The sequence below is a fragment of the Harmonia axyridis genome, chromosome 4, assembly GCF_914767665.1.
Source record: "Harmonia axyridis chromosome 4, icHarAxyr1.1, whole genome shotgun sequence".
NCBI lineage: Eukaryota > Metazoa > Arthropoda > Insecta > Coleoptera > Coccinellidae > Harmonia > Harmonia axyridis.
The window spans coordinates 43,521,339-43,537,698 of record NC_059504.1 but is presented as its reverse complement, the minus strand read 5'-3'; the positions used below and the strand labels follow the sequence as shown (position 1 = coordinate 43,537,698).

Here is a 16,360-nt window from a genome sequence, read left to right as displayed (position 1 = left end):
TCCTTCCTGGAAACTGGGTTGGACATATGAGGATACTGAATCAATTAGATTCAAAGCTCCTCGCAAAACCATCGGATGTTATGCCAACCACCTACGATTTTGAAATGCCCTTTGAAACGGTTATAAATGACCGTCCTAGTGCAATAAGTCTCGTAAATCGCCTGGACAAAAAGTCATCCATATGGTTCACCCATGGATCAAAATAGGAGAGAGGTACTGGCATTGGGATATATGGACCTAAACTGAGGATCTCTAAAGCCCTGGGAAGTGAGCCCTCGATTCTACAGACCGTGATAATGGCTGTTTACGTATGCGCTCAGCAGTGTCTCAAAATTAACCTCAAGGGGGCGTATATCTACATTACCACGGACAGCCAAACCACGCTGAGATCCCTGGAATCGTGTTGCCAGGGGTTTCTGCTGACTTGAGAGTGCCGTAACACCATAAAGCAACTGCCCAGAGGAAATAAGGTAACTCTACTATGGGTACCAGGGCACTGTGTGTTTGAAGGAAATGAAAAAGCTGATAAACTTGCAGAAAGTGCATCAAGGTTAACACCTGCTGGACCTGAGCCTTTCTGTGGGCTAGAAAAAGACCAATATAAAGCTGCGGTCCAGCTATAGGAGTTGAACAACAGGATAATCTACTGGACACTCCTAGACTTGTTCAGGCAAAGAAATTCGTGACGATTTCACCTACCTACGCCAAAAAGCTCTCAAAGCTGTCACGAGCTGATCTTCGGGTGATGGTGGGACTGCTGACGGAGCACTGTCGGTACAAACATTATTTGTACCTTATGGGAAAGTCAGCAGGCTCTGTGGATCGGAAGCAGAAACAGCCGACCACATGGTATGCAAGTGTCCGGAGCTGGCTGGCCTGAGAACCATTCACATGGGTAAGCCGGTCCTGGATACCAGAGAGGTAACGGCCAAGGCCCCTAAGGAGGTTGTCAGTTTTATTAACGTCATTGACGACCTCCTTGGGTTTCCATGAATGAGTAGGGTAGAGAAGAAAAGATCTACATTGGTCGCAGTTCCCGGAAGGCTTAACGAACCATAACGACCCCAGTTCAAATAATAATAATAATAATAATGTCTCCAACAGAGGTCTAATCGTTGATCCTGCGGAGAAAGTTCCAGGTCTCAATCTTCCTACGAGAATTTGGTGTACTTTAAATCGACTTAGGACTGGTCATAGTGGGCATAGTCGTTGCAAATGGCATTTTATCGAAAATCCACTATGTGAGTGTGGCTTAGAAGAAACCATTGAGCACTGGGTGAATAGTCGTTCAATTTATGAATTTCATGGTGGTTTTCAAGCTATCCATTCAATTTCAGATTCTTTTGTAGAATGGATCGATAACTTTAACATAATGGTAACTATAACATTTATTACTCCCTTTTGGTTATTTTCTTCTTTGTTTCCAGATTCAATTATAATATCTATATGCTTCACCAAGTTTTGGTAAAAAGGAAGGACCAAAAATATTTTGTTTGGATGAAGAAGAAGCCCTCCAATATGAATATGTCATCTTATTCTGTAATCAAATACACAAACCAATCACTACACCTATATGGGGAGAAAGAATTTTTGCTGAGGGTTTTATCTGTGATCTTGTATAGCATGTGACCCGTTTACATTTTCTCTACCAATATTGAGATTTATCTAAACATGTTTTACTGTTTCTTCTGTTTCTTCCACGTATTGTAAGCCTTAGGCCTGTATTATCCAACTCTCAGTTTTCCTTAGATATTGAAGACCACGAATCTTTCCATTTCTTTGAAGGTCTTCCTAAAAGGTGCCGAGTCCGGGGTACAGCATCTCAGCGATTTTTACTAGTCTTCCTCTAGTCTTTCACCTTACATTCGTGCCTTATGTCCGTGTTTTATTTTCTGTCTCTTAATGTGTACCCTGAGATGTTTCGGAGTGTTTTTATTGCCGTTGTTCAAAGGATATTTTTCGTTCTCTTGTTGTGAGCTCTCGTTTCTATAGCGTATGTGAATACCGCTCTGACACCGGTTTTGTATATTTTAACTTTTGAGCTTTTATTCATATTAATTGGTTTTGTTCCAGATGATGTCATGAAGTGCGCTTGATATTCGGCTGGCTTTATTGGCTTGCTCATTTACTTCATTAGTTTTATTTTGACTTGAGGTAACTTGTATGCCTAGGTAGTCTTCTTCTTCCTCTTTTTCTAAGACTTATTGTCTTGTTATTTTCTGTTCGTCTCCTTGTCGAATACCTGTTGGTGTTTTAATTTCCTTTGTCAGTTTTTGATTAAATACCTAATATGTGGGTAGATGTATTGTGATTTAGTTGTGTTATGATATCTTTTATATTTCTCGGCACATGTTTTTTTTAAGAATATCAACTACGTCACTTAGTCTTAGCCTATCGAACGCTTTGATGAGGTCTATAAAGCACATATATGTGGGATTTCTGTATTCTATAGCCTTTTCTACTACATATTTGCCTGATAATGGAAATGTTTTATTGTTTGAAGTTGACAATTGTTAGTATTGCTCTTCCTCAAAAGATCATATTCATATTTGCGAAAAATGTTTTCGTTTGTAATGAAAGAATTAGTGATAGATTTCCTTCCTCCTTTTTGCAGTACCAAAAGTCGCGATCGTCCACAATCTAAATACAGCTATATCAGCTGCATTTTGTATACAAATAGGACTCCCAAATTCAAAAACAATAGATAGCGAATAAATGACTCTCAGATAAATTAATGCACCGGGAGAATGCCTTAGACAATCGATCTCGTATTTACAAACAGGGCCATGGTTTATACATTCGTCGAATAAATATTTATACAACAAAGCTTAAACAGGAAAAAATTAGAGGCAGCTCGTGAATAAAAAATAACAGGCTCTCCTTATCTCTCTGGCTCGAAGTCAACCGAGAAGTTGAGCGTCATGAATATTTGTTTATTGGAATGATGTCGAAGCCTTTGGCCCCAAGATTCGATAAAAATGCCTGATGATCGCGCCACCCAATTAATTAACTGGTTAGAATCGAGGGATCTCTTGATTATCGGTTTTGGTTATTGTTGAATTATGCTCTAAATCTCATTTAATTCGATTTCTGTCTATAATATACGATATTTAGAAACAAGTGGTCTGGGAATTCCTTGATGAATAGTTATTTAGTTTATAACAAGTGCAATAAACAATTTTTGCACGAGTTGCATACAACATTTTTTCTACGTTCATGCAAAAAGCAAAAAATGATTTATTGAGCTGCGGCACTAGGTGTAGGAAAATGAAAAGCGCAACTTGAATATTTTATTATTAATATCGATTTGCATTGAAACAGGAACTAATACGTTATGAACAATTTAACTCAAACTTTATTTTTACCCTCAATGTTGAAAGTGAATGAACAATTGGTGCAATTTTCAATATGAATATTTCGTAGTGAAGTACTTTTTAAATCCACTTCTTGGTTTGTTACTGCTGTAAAGGTACTAGTACTTGGTAACTGTACATCGTTATTTCCTTCAGGCTGAAATATTTGTTTGTCATGATGACAGCACGTTGAAGTAGAATGACAGACGAGTGCAATAAAAACTTTATTGCACTAGTGCAATAAAGAACTTCTTTTTCCACTGAATATAGTTCAATAAAGTTTTGCTTTTTCCATGAATGTAGAAAAAATTTGTATAGGAACTTGAAATCTCAAAAAAGAGGATTACAGGGTGGGCCAGATTTTAGTGCAATAACTTTGGCGTTGGATAGAACCTATAAATCCTATAAACATAAATCCTAACAAGCTTGGTTTTCTAGAAAGAGGGTGTTAAAGTTTGAAAGAAAATCACTCTTTCAATTATAACTCAAGCAGTATTACACTCATTGTTTTAATTTTTAGGTGAAGTCTTGATAATGCGATGTTTCGAATTGGGTGAGTGTCTCCTGTCAAATTTATCTAGTGGCGTAGATATACAGGGTGTTTCATTGGGAAACGGAAATACTTCACAGGTGGTACCAAGGCGGTTCTGGAGATACCCCATTTATTGGGTCTTAATGTCTTCGTAGCCGAGATACAGGGTGTTTTATGAATTTTGCCCGTTTCTTTCTGAGGCCAACGAACAAATATGAAAATGACTCACAAAGTAATTTTGAAATAATTATGGATTCAATATTTTTGATAATTCACTGTTAAAAGTCTCTTCAAACCACTTTCAGGTATCCAAGTTCTTAAAAACTTAACTTTTACGTTGAAAATTTGTGCAGTAAAATTGTCTGCGCGAAAATTTGAAGTACACGTCTCAGTTTAGTTTTTAGTGGTTTTTCCGAATATTGAAACATATTTTCAAAATTCCGATGTACAGGGTGTTGTTTCGAGGATTCAAAAGATTCATAATTTTTTGTTAACACGGACTTGCATTTTCAAGGCGGTTATTGCATGATACGTTTGGGCTCTCAATTAGGAACATATTTGCCAAATATGAAGAAAATATACCGGGTGCTCCGTTTGATATGGCCTCAGAAAGAAACGGGCAAAATTCATAAAACACCCTGTATCTCGGCTACGAAGACAGTAAGACCCAATAAATGGGGTATCTCCAGAACTGCCTTGGTGCCACCTATGCACCTGTGAAGTATTTCCGTTTCCCAATGAAACACCCTGTAGATTATCCTTTTCTTATTGAAAATCTACACCACTGTCTTTTTCTTCGAGAAAATTGTTTCATTTCTGAAATCAATTATAGTTTTACTTCTTAGGCAATGATTTTTGTTAGGTTTTTCCATGAATATTTTAAAAATATATCAGTGCTCTGTACATTGTACAAATACTTACGAGTAAAACGAAAAGTTACCATTTTTCATCCGAGAATCAAAAACATTGACAATATGATCAATGAAACTCAATTTTGGAAGTAGTCTACGCGAAAAAGGATCAAGGAACCTCTGAAATACAGGGTCTTTATAAATTCGTAGAGGTCTTTGATATATTTTCAATTTACTTGTCATCGGTTTGGAAACAGAGTTCTCCAATTTGAAATGATAATACACGATTTATGACGGTCAATTTCAGCATAAAGAATAGTTTCGAATATCAGAGAAAGGCAGTAAGAAACATTTCAAAGGACACTACGATGTTTTCAAATTGTTTATAGAAACCCTGGATTAATTACAAGATAATTACGTGAAACTCTAAATCATCGTGAGAATCTACCATTCGATACTCTTCTGCACCATTAACGTATCAACTCACATCACAACCCTCTCTACTGAAAAACAGTAGGTAATTCGATATGAATATCAGAAAAAGAAACGCTGGACAATATCTTCCTTCATACTCAAATCACTGACTGACTGATAAATTAGCACTGATTGGCCTAATAGGGGAAGTCACCCCATTACAGGTAACTGAACCGAAGAATTGCTCAGAGCGATAGCCGGAATGTTTTGGGGTAAGTAAGTGATACAGATGCATGTAGTAACTCACCCCTAAATCCCCAGGGCTGATGGGTTGTTGCTCAGATTCATTAGCTCATTAGGCCTCTCGGCTTGTAATACGATATCTGTGCCTTCTGAAATTCAGGAGGGCTATGCGCTCACTTTTTTCCGAAGGTGGAATAAGAGTTTTTAAGGAATGATATAGGTACATTACTACTGAAACAGAGCGTTTTTCTATAGGGTGTTTTTTTTCGAGGTATATAACTTTAAGTTGGCATTACTGTTCAAGATGGCGACCGATTTAACAGCTGTCATAAGCGAATTTTGTTTAGCGATGAAGCGCACTTCTGGTTGAATGGCTATGTCAAAAAACAAAACTGCCGCATTTGGAGTGAAGCTAATCCACAAGTGTATGTCGAAACACCGTTACATCCAGCAAAACTGACTGTTTGGTGCGCTTTATGGGCTGGTGGAATCATTGGTCCGTACTTCTTCAAAAACGATGATGGCCAGAACGTTACAGTCAATGGTGATCGGTATAGAGCCATGATTACTAACTTTTTCATTCCTGAATTGAACAACCATGATGTCCAGGAGCTGTGGTTCCAAAAAGACGGCGCAACCTCGGGCGCAACATGTCACACAGCTCGTGCCACAATCGATTTATTGAAAGACACGTTTGGTGACCGCCTAATTTCACGTTTTGGACCTGTGAATTGGCCTTCAAGATCTTGTGATCTAACACCGCTAGACTACTTTCTGTGGGGCTATGTAAAGTCATTGGTCTATGCGGATAAGCCACAAACCCTTGACCATTTGGAAGACAATATTCGCCGTGTTATTGCCGATATACGGCCACAAATGTTGGAAAAAGCCATCGAAAATTGGACGGCCAGATTGGACTACATCCGAGTTACTAAAAAGTTATTTTGTAGAAAATTTTTTTCATTTTCGATTCTTCAAATACGTAGTATTATAAGACTGTTTGTTGTTTGGACCAAAAATATACATTGTTCATCAGAAGATCATGAACTTGGACAACTAAAATTTATCAAAACTCAAGATTTTCAAATTAGAACCTTTATTTTTTTCATTTCAATAGATTCTACTTACAAAAATCTATACCTATCTAAAATGAATACTTCAGAAGTTATTTAGGAAGAACTTTAAATGAGAAAAAACCGCAATTCCTAATTATATGGAGTAGTTTGTGAAAACAGAAAGAAAGTAACATTCTACGTTTGGATAACTAAATTTCACATTTCATGAATTATAACTAATTTTTCGTTGGGATCGTTGAGAAATCCATAAACCAATACAATTTTCAATTAATTCATTACAATTCTTGAAATTAAGTTATTAAATTTCAGTTTCTTTCTGATTTTACCGGAAGTCACAGACTATTCCACGCAGATAGGAATTGCGGTTTTCCTCATTTAAAGTTCTTCCTCGATAACTCTTGAAGTATTCATTTTAAGTATAGGGTTTGCCTAAGTAACCCCCACTCCCCAGTATTTTTGTACGTAAAATCGACTGAAATAAAAAAAAAAATATAGTTTCTGATCTGAAAATCTTGTGTTATGATGAATTTGAGTTGTCCTAGTTCATGATCTTTTTAAAACAACACTGTACATTTTTTATTCAAACTGCAAACAGTCTTACAATACTACGTATTATCAGAATCGAAAATAATCAGGTTTTTTCGAAAAAAACATTTTCTGCAAAAATATTCAATTAAATATGAGTCCTCGTCGCAATCATTTTTTTTAAGAATCCCATTAACTCATTAATTGTTGAGTTTTTACCCAAACTATAGCATATAGCTGAAATTGTCATCAAAAAAGATATATGATAATGCAATAATATACTAGGTGTGTCATTTGAAATAAGGAAGAATAGTTTTCTGTTTCCGGTATAACCGGAAGTTGTAGAGATCAGAAAATATTTTAGTGAGAAAGGTCATTGTCTCAAAACCCAACATGCAAATTTTCAGCACAGAATTTTGATCAGTTTTCCATAAACGTCTAATAGGCCATCGCGGTAAATAATCCTGTGGCCTGTGTATCTAAAATTATTTTCTTGTGAAAAATTTTTCTGATAATTTCGAGAACGTGTAATTACTCTAATAATTATTGATAAACTAAGAGAATTAACCTCGAATCAAAGTGAGTGACATGGTTTGTTATGATCGTTCTGTAATTTCTATTAAAATTAAGATATCCCAATTACTAAAACGAGGAAATGTTCAGAAAAGATGAAGCAACATCTGAGTGTTCATAATCATTCGAATCTGTCAACATGTCAACGAATAACTCCACAGGGTGTCCAGCTCACTTTTCACTTTTCATTCGCCTTTATGGCCTTGTATATAACAAAAACGAAGTAACAGGACGACATCTGAATAGTTATTTTCTAGAGGAATCAAGCTACAATGTAGAGGAAACTTCTTTGTGATTTTTTCCGTTGCCTCAATTTTGACGGTGTGTCAAATTGAGATAATATCAGGTCGTATTTACGAAAAAAAATTTAGAAACTAAACTCAACAATAACGAAGAATGGAATGTTTAGTTATCCTCAATTAACATATAATTCGATATCATATCAACAAAACACAAATAAGCTGAAAAGCAGGTCGAGAGTTTACGTGTGTGTAGAAATTAACCAACTCAAGCTTTGTGCGAAATTTCTTGTGGATTGCGTCTTCATAATTATAGAAAATTCAAGCAGAATATGAAAAAAAATCGAAAAGGGTTGACGTTAAGTCAGGAGCTTTCGAGAGCTCGCTCATTTTTGCGCTAATTGTGCTCTTGTATACATTTCTGTGTCTTCTCACGCCGGTGTAGATTTAGTGATTTTCCCTTTTTTTTCAATTTTATTCGGACACTCTGCAAGTGAGACTCCTCAGAAGTTCAGAACTTCTGCCAGTTAAGAGAACCGATAGTGTTCTATGAAAATCTTGTTAGGTAACACATCACCTTTTCAGGCAAAGCACTGTTTAACCAAAAACGAACGAGAAGATGGTTCTCCAAACCAGAAAATTTCTGTCCTTACGTGGGGTGCAAACTTAAGAATTTAAATAAATCTGATACTTAAATTAGGAATATAGGTTTTTTTTTTCATTAAGGCAATCTGCCAGATTGAAAATAAAAGAAAAACTCCCGTTGAAATATTTGATTATTAATGTCAATTAAAAATATATTTTTTACATATCCTAATTCGAGGTATCCACAACCTTGACATTTCCACTTTGCATATCAGATTAATTGAAAGCTTTCTTCGAAATATATTTATATAGTGCGTGATTCCCAAGGCTTTTTCCTTCATGGGGGAATCAAAACAACCTATTTTGGTCGAAATGGAGATATCTGCGTATGTAACACATTTTATCAGAGGTTGCTAGGGTTATCACTTAGGCAATATCAACTCTCAATGAGGTTATAAAATTAATAAGAAACCGAGCTTTCCTTGATGAAGAGCAAAGTCGAGCAGACTTTAACAAACATTTCAGGTTATCCAATACCTGCAACGAGATGTAAGGAATCTTTAAGTTCCAATATCAAAAAAAGTGTTGTTTTCTTCATAGATAGGTATAGGAAAGCTTGAAGAATATATGATGAAGTACAGTAACAATTTCGAAGAAATTGATATATTTTTAGGTAATTTGATTTTGAATTCACCTCATATTCGACCATAAAATACTGAAAACCAAGCAAACAACAGATTTATGTTGATGGTAATCAAGATGGGTTGTTGAAAGAGTCGAAACTCATTATTTCATAAGATAAATTTTTTGCTTACCATGTGTTTGAAGTGCTAGGGAAGAAGACATAGCTGGGAGTGGATAGCTTTGATGTATATCTGGTTCTAGCTTTATTTTATGAAGTTCCATAGTCAAAATATCCTAAAAAAATGAAATATATCAGTCAAATATGTAAATTGTACAAAACTGACAAAATAAATGATATTCATGGTGTCAACGTTCAAACTTCGAACCTTGCCAAGTTGAAAAACATTCCTTGCGTCTATGTGGTCTCCAAGAACCAAATTGGCGCATGAATGAACAAGCGCTTAAATGTTCCTGATTCATGTGATCATTAGAGCCTTCTTTGCTTCAATGAATCGCACTAACTCACAAAACTATTACAAATCGTAGTTGAGAAACTCGAAAAATCTCATAAAATTGTTGATACGAGTGAGTTGAGGTGAAATTAATTGAAAATCAGAGAAGAACCAAACCCAACTATTCATGAAATTTTCTTGAAATTAATCCAAATTATGAGTGATAAAGAAAAGCTGAGTAATCCAGAACAATATATTGAAAACATAAAGCTCAGCTATGAATATATCCTAGTTATTATTGTCGATCATTTAATGAATTATGACACTGAGCAAATCCTCTCGTTAAATAAGTCGTTTCTTGTTGCCAAAACATCGTTACATTGCAATATTATGGAACGATGACAGTTATGATATTTTCAAACTATGTCCAATTACTGTTCCTATATATCTTCTCTGGAATATTTGATTTTGGAATGTTGAATAGCTCTGTTTGCACGATATTTTCAGTAGTTTCATTGAATGTAAAAGGTAATGATAGAGATAATATTATGATTATTTGAATTTCAACAGATGGATGGAAATGACAAGAGTGATTTTTGAGCGAATGTTCTCTGAACAGATTTCTTTATCATTCCGTTACAATCCCTGTAATTTTGGAATTTGAAGCAGGGATGGTATCAAACGATAAACTACAGATTTGTAAAATAACAATTTGAAGCTTCATATAAAAATTCATGTTAATCACGTAATCCAGGATCGTTGCTAGGATTTAGGCAGGGTAAGCGGTCGCCTAGGGCGCCAAAATTTAGAGTTATTTCAAGCTTCTAAAAAATTCTAAGTACTAAATGAGAATGTAATTTAGTCAGAAATAATAGGAAGGAATACTTATAAATATCTCAGAGTACAAGTACTTTTTTACGAGTTATTGAAGCTAAAACTAATGCTTATTGGGGTTCTCTTCGATACACTGTCTTTTATTTAGTTTTTGGGTGGCTTCTTGATTATTCAGGAATAATTTTTATTTTAAACTCTCCAATCAGAATGTGGATTCCTCAGAAGCAAGAACAGGTCACTTACTGGAATGGTTCAGAGACCAGGATAGAAATGGTTCCCGCCGGGGTCCCACAGGGATCTATACTTGGTCCTCTACTCTTCCGGATATACATCAACATTTTGTGTTGATATCGTCGTCAGAAACATAAAATTCAAGAAGAATATCGAAAAAAACCAATATATGAATATAAAATAAAATTTCAAGCTTTACACAAAATTTTTTGTTGATTGCTTTATTAGATTAAGAGGAAATTCAAGCACAATATTGAAAAAAAAAATGAGGGTAGCACTGATGTGAACTCAAAACCTTCTGAACGCTCATTTATACATGAGCCAATTGAACCCTTGGATATACCTTTATACAGTTCTGGGGCCCCCAAGGGTTCCATTTATCCTTATAATATTGTACTGTAGCTATAATTCAATAGATTTTAGTCTAGATAGCCGAATATGAAGATATTTTGAGTAATTTCAGATATGGGGTTTTCAAAATTTCTATTTGATAAGACTGAGGATTTTTTCTTCGAATCTCTGTTTCCTTCATGTTTGAAGTCATTCAATTCAAATGTAAATTATGTTCTAACACCTGCTATTCTGTTATGCACAAGTGATATGCTGACTTGAATCACACCATAAAAGTTTAACGAACTTAATTGAAGGTTTCAAGTGACAATTTTCCAATTCTGAAATTTGCTTAGTAGCATAGTAAACGTTGAAACTTATACATGCATATGAATTATCGCGAATCCAATTTAATTGAAGAAGACAGCAACCTGTAATCTAGAGTCTAGACTTTTTGATATCCGATCTCTGAGTGTCTCGAAAAATATGAAAGAAGCCTATAGAAAATACTGCTAATTTCACAATATGATTTGTTATCTCCCCTTTTATTGCAGAATATCTGAATAAAAGTACCTAATAAATATCAATATGAAAAAATTAATAAATATTTCAAGGTAGGACTCAAACTTGATGGGATAAATCGTTTCGAAATCCGAAAAATAATTATATTTTTCCAAACTAGATAGATTATAGAAAATCACAGTTGAAAATATTTGATATGTGGGTATTCAGTAACATTGTACCAAAAGACTTTTTAAATTTCCTAATAAGGTCCTCTAAAATTTATTTTATTTCAGTTTGAATATTTAATTTCTTGCTGTCAGTCATAAATTTATTAGTCCAGCTAGAAGATTAATACATTATAAAAAATTACGCATCCCACATTTAATATAATATCTATAATAATAATTTATTGATTTATCATTTACCCTGTTCACCTTACAATAATAATAATATTACATTATTTTTCTCTCGATTGCTAACTAGGCATATTGGGATTTTAATATAAAATAATTATTTGTGCAACCAGTTGGGAAAAGTATAATTTTTCTTAATTTTTGCGCAACGAGCCAAGAACGTTGCGTATCACACAATACCTACTTCTTCTAATTTTGAATAGGATGTCACTATGTAATTCAAATTGAGTATTAAAAGTCATTCATATATAACTTTTTTGAATCGTCTGTCAATTTGTTATTCGTTGCTAAGAAAGCAAATATTGTTATGTTGCGAGATTTTAATTATCACAAAAAGGGAAAAATAATAATTGTTTTTTTTTCGAAGTATGTCTAAAAACCTGGTGTAAGGACTGATTAGCTTTTGTTTTGCCAATTTTGAGAATATTAGTTTAAGCTTCTGATTCGCTACGATCGGGTTTTAATTGATGTATCCTGTCAAAATCAAAGGAAAAAAGATCGAAATGAAAGGTATAACATTGCGGCGCCGCCACGAAATAAAACTAATATTTTCAATTTGGTCGAATGTCATTCCATTCAAAAATTGACGAGTGCATTCACCATGTTTTTAGACATCTTAGATTTGTCCTATGCCAAATTTAGTTTAGGTGAAAACACAGAAAAATTACCGATTTGAACGAAAAATTAATGTTATAAATTGTTCAAATCATGTTATTAATACTTATAAATACTTTTTTATTCAGGTACGTGTTGAAACTAAATAAATTCATAAATCTTCATGATACGTAGTACATCAAATTTATTGATAATAGACATATGTACTTTAAATAGTTTAATCTAATAGTATATTCTAAAACAAGTATCAGAATGGGCTCCTATTCCAACACGAATGCGAAATTCGTACGTATGAGTGTTGAAATTGCATTCTGCAACGAGATTAGACGATATTTTTTCTACTTCAGTCAAGTTTTGTGGAATATTGTCGAAATTCAATGAAAAATTTAGATTATACATCCATGACTTTTGTAATGTATCTTGTCAGTTGTTACAGAAATTGAATTTGAATCGTATGTCGAATTTTGAAATAATTTATAATTATGCATTAAATTCAGGAATTATGTCTGACGAAATCGATTTAACACCACCAGAATTGAGAAATTGCGAATAATGTTGCAAATCATTTCACTATATACAAATTACATATATTATATCGACAATTTACGTGTGTTGAAATTTGAAAGGATAGTCTGTATTGACAACCACAAAACGAAAAATATAACTGAAAACAAAGCTGTAATGAGTTCATTACAGCATTATTCTGATTTTTTCGCACTCAAAGAAGTATTAAGAGGTCTTGACTGAAATTCTAAGACATTTCATTGATGGTCATAATTCGGCGGGCACAGCCTGTATATCAATTGTTCAAATGTTTTCTCATTCGATATCGATTTTTTATTGAATCTTTCAAAACTAAGTGTGCATTGTTTTGAATCCAATATCATCTCCTATTATGACCTGTTAATTTAATCTTTATAGACGTCAGTACAATGGCTACTACAAGAAAGCAGTTGATACTTCGAACCGTGGGACGAAATTATCGTTTTCGCTGCATTTTTATTTGTTTATTTCTCGTCAACAACACATGATAGGAACATGACTCAAATGATTAACTAATTTTTTTCCATCTTGATACTTCTAGGAGCACCTAGTGGATTTGAAGAATAATACAAAATATCCCAATAGCCTTTCGAGAACTCATAAATGAAAGGTTTTGCAGTAAGAGGTTTTGACTTTTGACATAAAACTACGCCAGTTGAAAATGAAACGTTACAGGTTTTAACAACGTGTTTAAATTCACTACAAAAATGGTGAAAATTTTTCAGTCACAGCAAAACTAAAATACTTTTAAGCCAACTTTTGCACTCAAATACCTATGGTGAGGCCGCTATTAGTGAAAGAACATGCCGAGAGTGGTCTCAACGCTTTATGAACGGTGTTTTTGACGTCGAAGACCAGCATGGCGGTGGAAGAAAGAACGTTTTCGAAGATGCAAAATTGGAGGCATTACTTAATCAAGACTCGTGTCAAAAGCAACTGGAATTGGCAGGATCATTGGGAGTGACGCAACAAGCCATTTGAAAACGCCTGAAAGTCTTAGGAATGATTCAGAAACAAAGAAATTGGGTGCCGTACGAGTTAAAGCCGAGAGATGTTAAACGGCATTTGTTTGCTTGTGAACAGCTGCTTGCAAGGCAAAGACGGAAGGGATTTCTTCATCGCATTATGGCTGGAGACGAAAAATGGGTTCATTATCTCAATATCAAGCGCAGAAAATTATGGGACTATCCCGGTCATGCTTCCACGTCGACGGCCAAACCGAATATTCCCGGTTCAGAGGTCATGCTGAGTATTTAGTGGGACCAGCTCGGCGTAGTGTATTGTGAGTTGTTGAAACCGATTGAAACAATCACAGGCGATCGTATCGAATGCAATTAGTGCGTTTGAGCCGAGCATCGAAAGAAAAATGACCGCAAAACAACGAGATACATGATGAAATAATTTTACCGCATAACAATGCTCGACCCCATGTTGCGAAAGAGGTCAAGACATACTCTCCAAACATTGCTTCCTCGGACTACCACTTGTTTCGATCAATGGCACACGATCTGGATGATCAGCACTTCCTGTCTTATGAAGAATTAAAAAATTTGATCGATCCGTGGATCTATTCAATAGATGACCGTTTTTTTTTCAACGCTGGATTCGTACGCTGTCCTAAAGATCGGAGAAACTAGTGGCCAGCGATGGACAATACTTCGAATCATAAATGTTGAACAGGTTTTTACAATAAATTTCGGAGAAAAATGGCGGAAACTAAGTTGTACGCCTATGTAGATAAGCTTTTTTAATATCAAAATGAAACCTCTTATTCGTAAATACTTTATGCTCGATTAAAATTATGGAATCTATAAATTATTCCACTTTTCCGAAAAAGAACACCGAGAGTTTTCACAGGCTTCAAATGTATTAAGAAACAATATAAAGATTAAAAATTGAAGATCTGTTACGAATAGAATTGTTTTAGATACTGTATTATTATCCATAATTATTCAGTTAAAAGAAAACACACAGTCACAAATTCACAATTTAATTTGAATCTTGAAATTTAAAGTAAAGTCTGCGTTTTTCTTTCCTAATTTTCAAAATGTTCATGAAAAGTATTATCCTGTGTCATCAAATTGATTGTTTATTTGTTCCTTCTGCATTATTTCATTGGAAGTTGTATTTGTTCATAAACTACAATCTACATCATCTGCATTAGTGATCTCCTTCAGTCCTGAAACTTTCAAAATTATATACCCTTCCCATGTTATTCTTTTTCTCCGCATTTCATGAGTTCTTGCTGTCTGACTATATCAAATCTATTTTTAAACGACGTGCTCACTTGTTATCCACGTACGATAAATGCAGCATTTCTCATGTTTCTATTTTCATGTAAAATCGTTTTCCAAGTATCGTGCTCTGAATAATATGTCAATGATCTCTCACAGGGTGTTAAATTTCACCAATGAAGGTCCTTTGTAGTGGTCAATGTATCACACTGTCTGGAAAATGGAATGGTCAACGACTGGGATTCAAGTTCCATCGATAGAATTGTCGGAGACAGGCATTTAGATTTGGAAACACAGATCTCGAAGGTGTTGTTGGATATACCTACCTATGTTATTTTAATTTAGTTCAAAGTAAAGTCTATAATCAAATACTGGAAATCTTAGACTATGGTAGGAAAATATCGGATTCCCAATATTTAAATTTGCATTTTTAAACGGGTATCGCTCAAATAAATATATTTCATTCAATATAATATACATTCATAACGATATAATAAAATTGTGTATTTGGAAATATAGCACAATCCGACAACGTAATCTAACCATGTTGGGGACATATGAAATTTGCTTATACTCCCTCTATCTATGTTTATTACTCTATGGCTAATTGTTTTTGATAAACTTTTTGAATTTCTTTATGGTTTTGGTTATGCGATCAACATGAAATTTTAAACGCGCCTTAAAATTTTCATTTATTTTTGAAATGAATAGAAAATCAACATTTCGAACACCCAAATTCACAGTTCCTTGTCCTGAAAATTCCAGGTTTTTCTGATATACTTCTGACATTTGTAAACATTTTTTAATGAATCAATTGAAATTAAGTTGGTATCATAGAGTTATAAACATAGATAGAAGGAGTAAACGCAATTTCTACATGTCCCCAACATGGTTAGATTACGTTGTCGGATTGTGATATATTTTCAGATCCACAGTTTTATAGGGTGTTTTTTTTCGAGGTATATAATTTTAAGTTGGCATTACTGTTCAAGATGGCGACCGATTTAACAGCTGTTGAGTGATTTATTCTCAGTTTGGTTTGGCAATTCATCATGAATAGACACACGCCTAAAAAACACCTGAAAATAGTGCAATTTTATTCCGAAAATGATGGATCTGCGCGGAATACGTATCGCGCACTACGTCCATTTCATTTTGTTTAGCGATGAAGCGCACTTCTGGTTGAATG

General features: G+C 34.4%; 1 protein-coding gene across 1 annotated transcript in view; it reads right to left on the bottom strand.

Moving 5' to 3' along the window:
* Positions 1-16,360, bottom strand: part of LOC123678526 (forkhead box protein L2-like) — a 60,563-nt gene that overhangs the window by 22,188 nt on the left and 22,015 nt on the right. Inside the window, exon 2 of the mRNA XM_045615594.1 lies at positions 9,207-9,309. Coding sequence (XP_045471550.1) covers positions 9,207-9,309 — 103 coding nt within the window. The remainder of the gene's footprint in view (positions 1-9,206; positions 9,310-16,360) is intronic.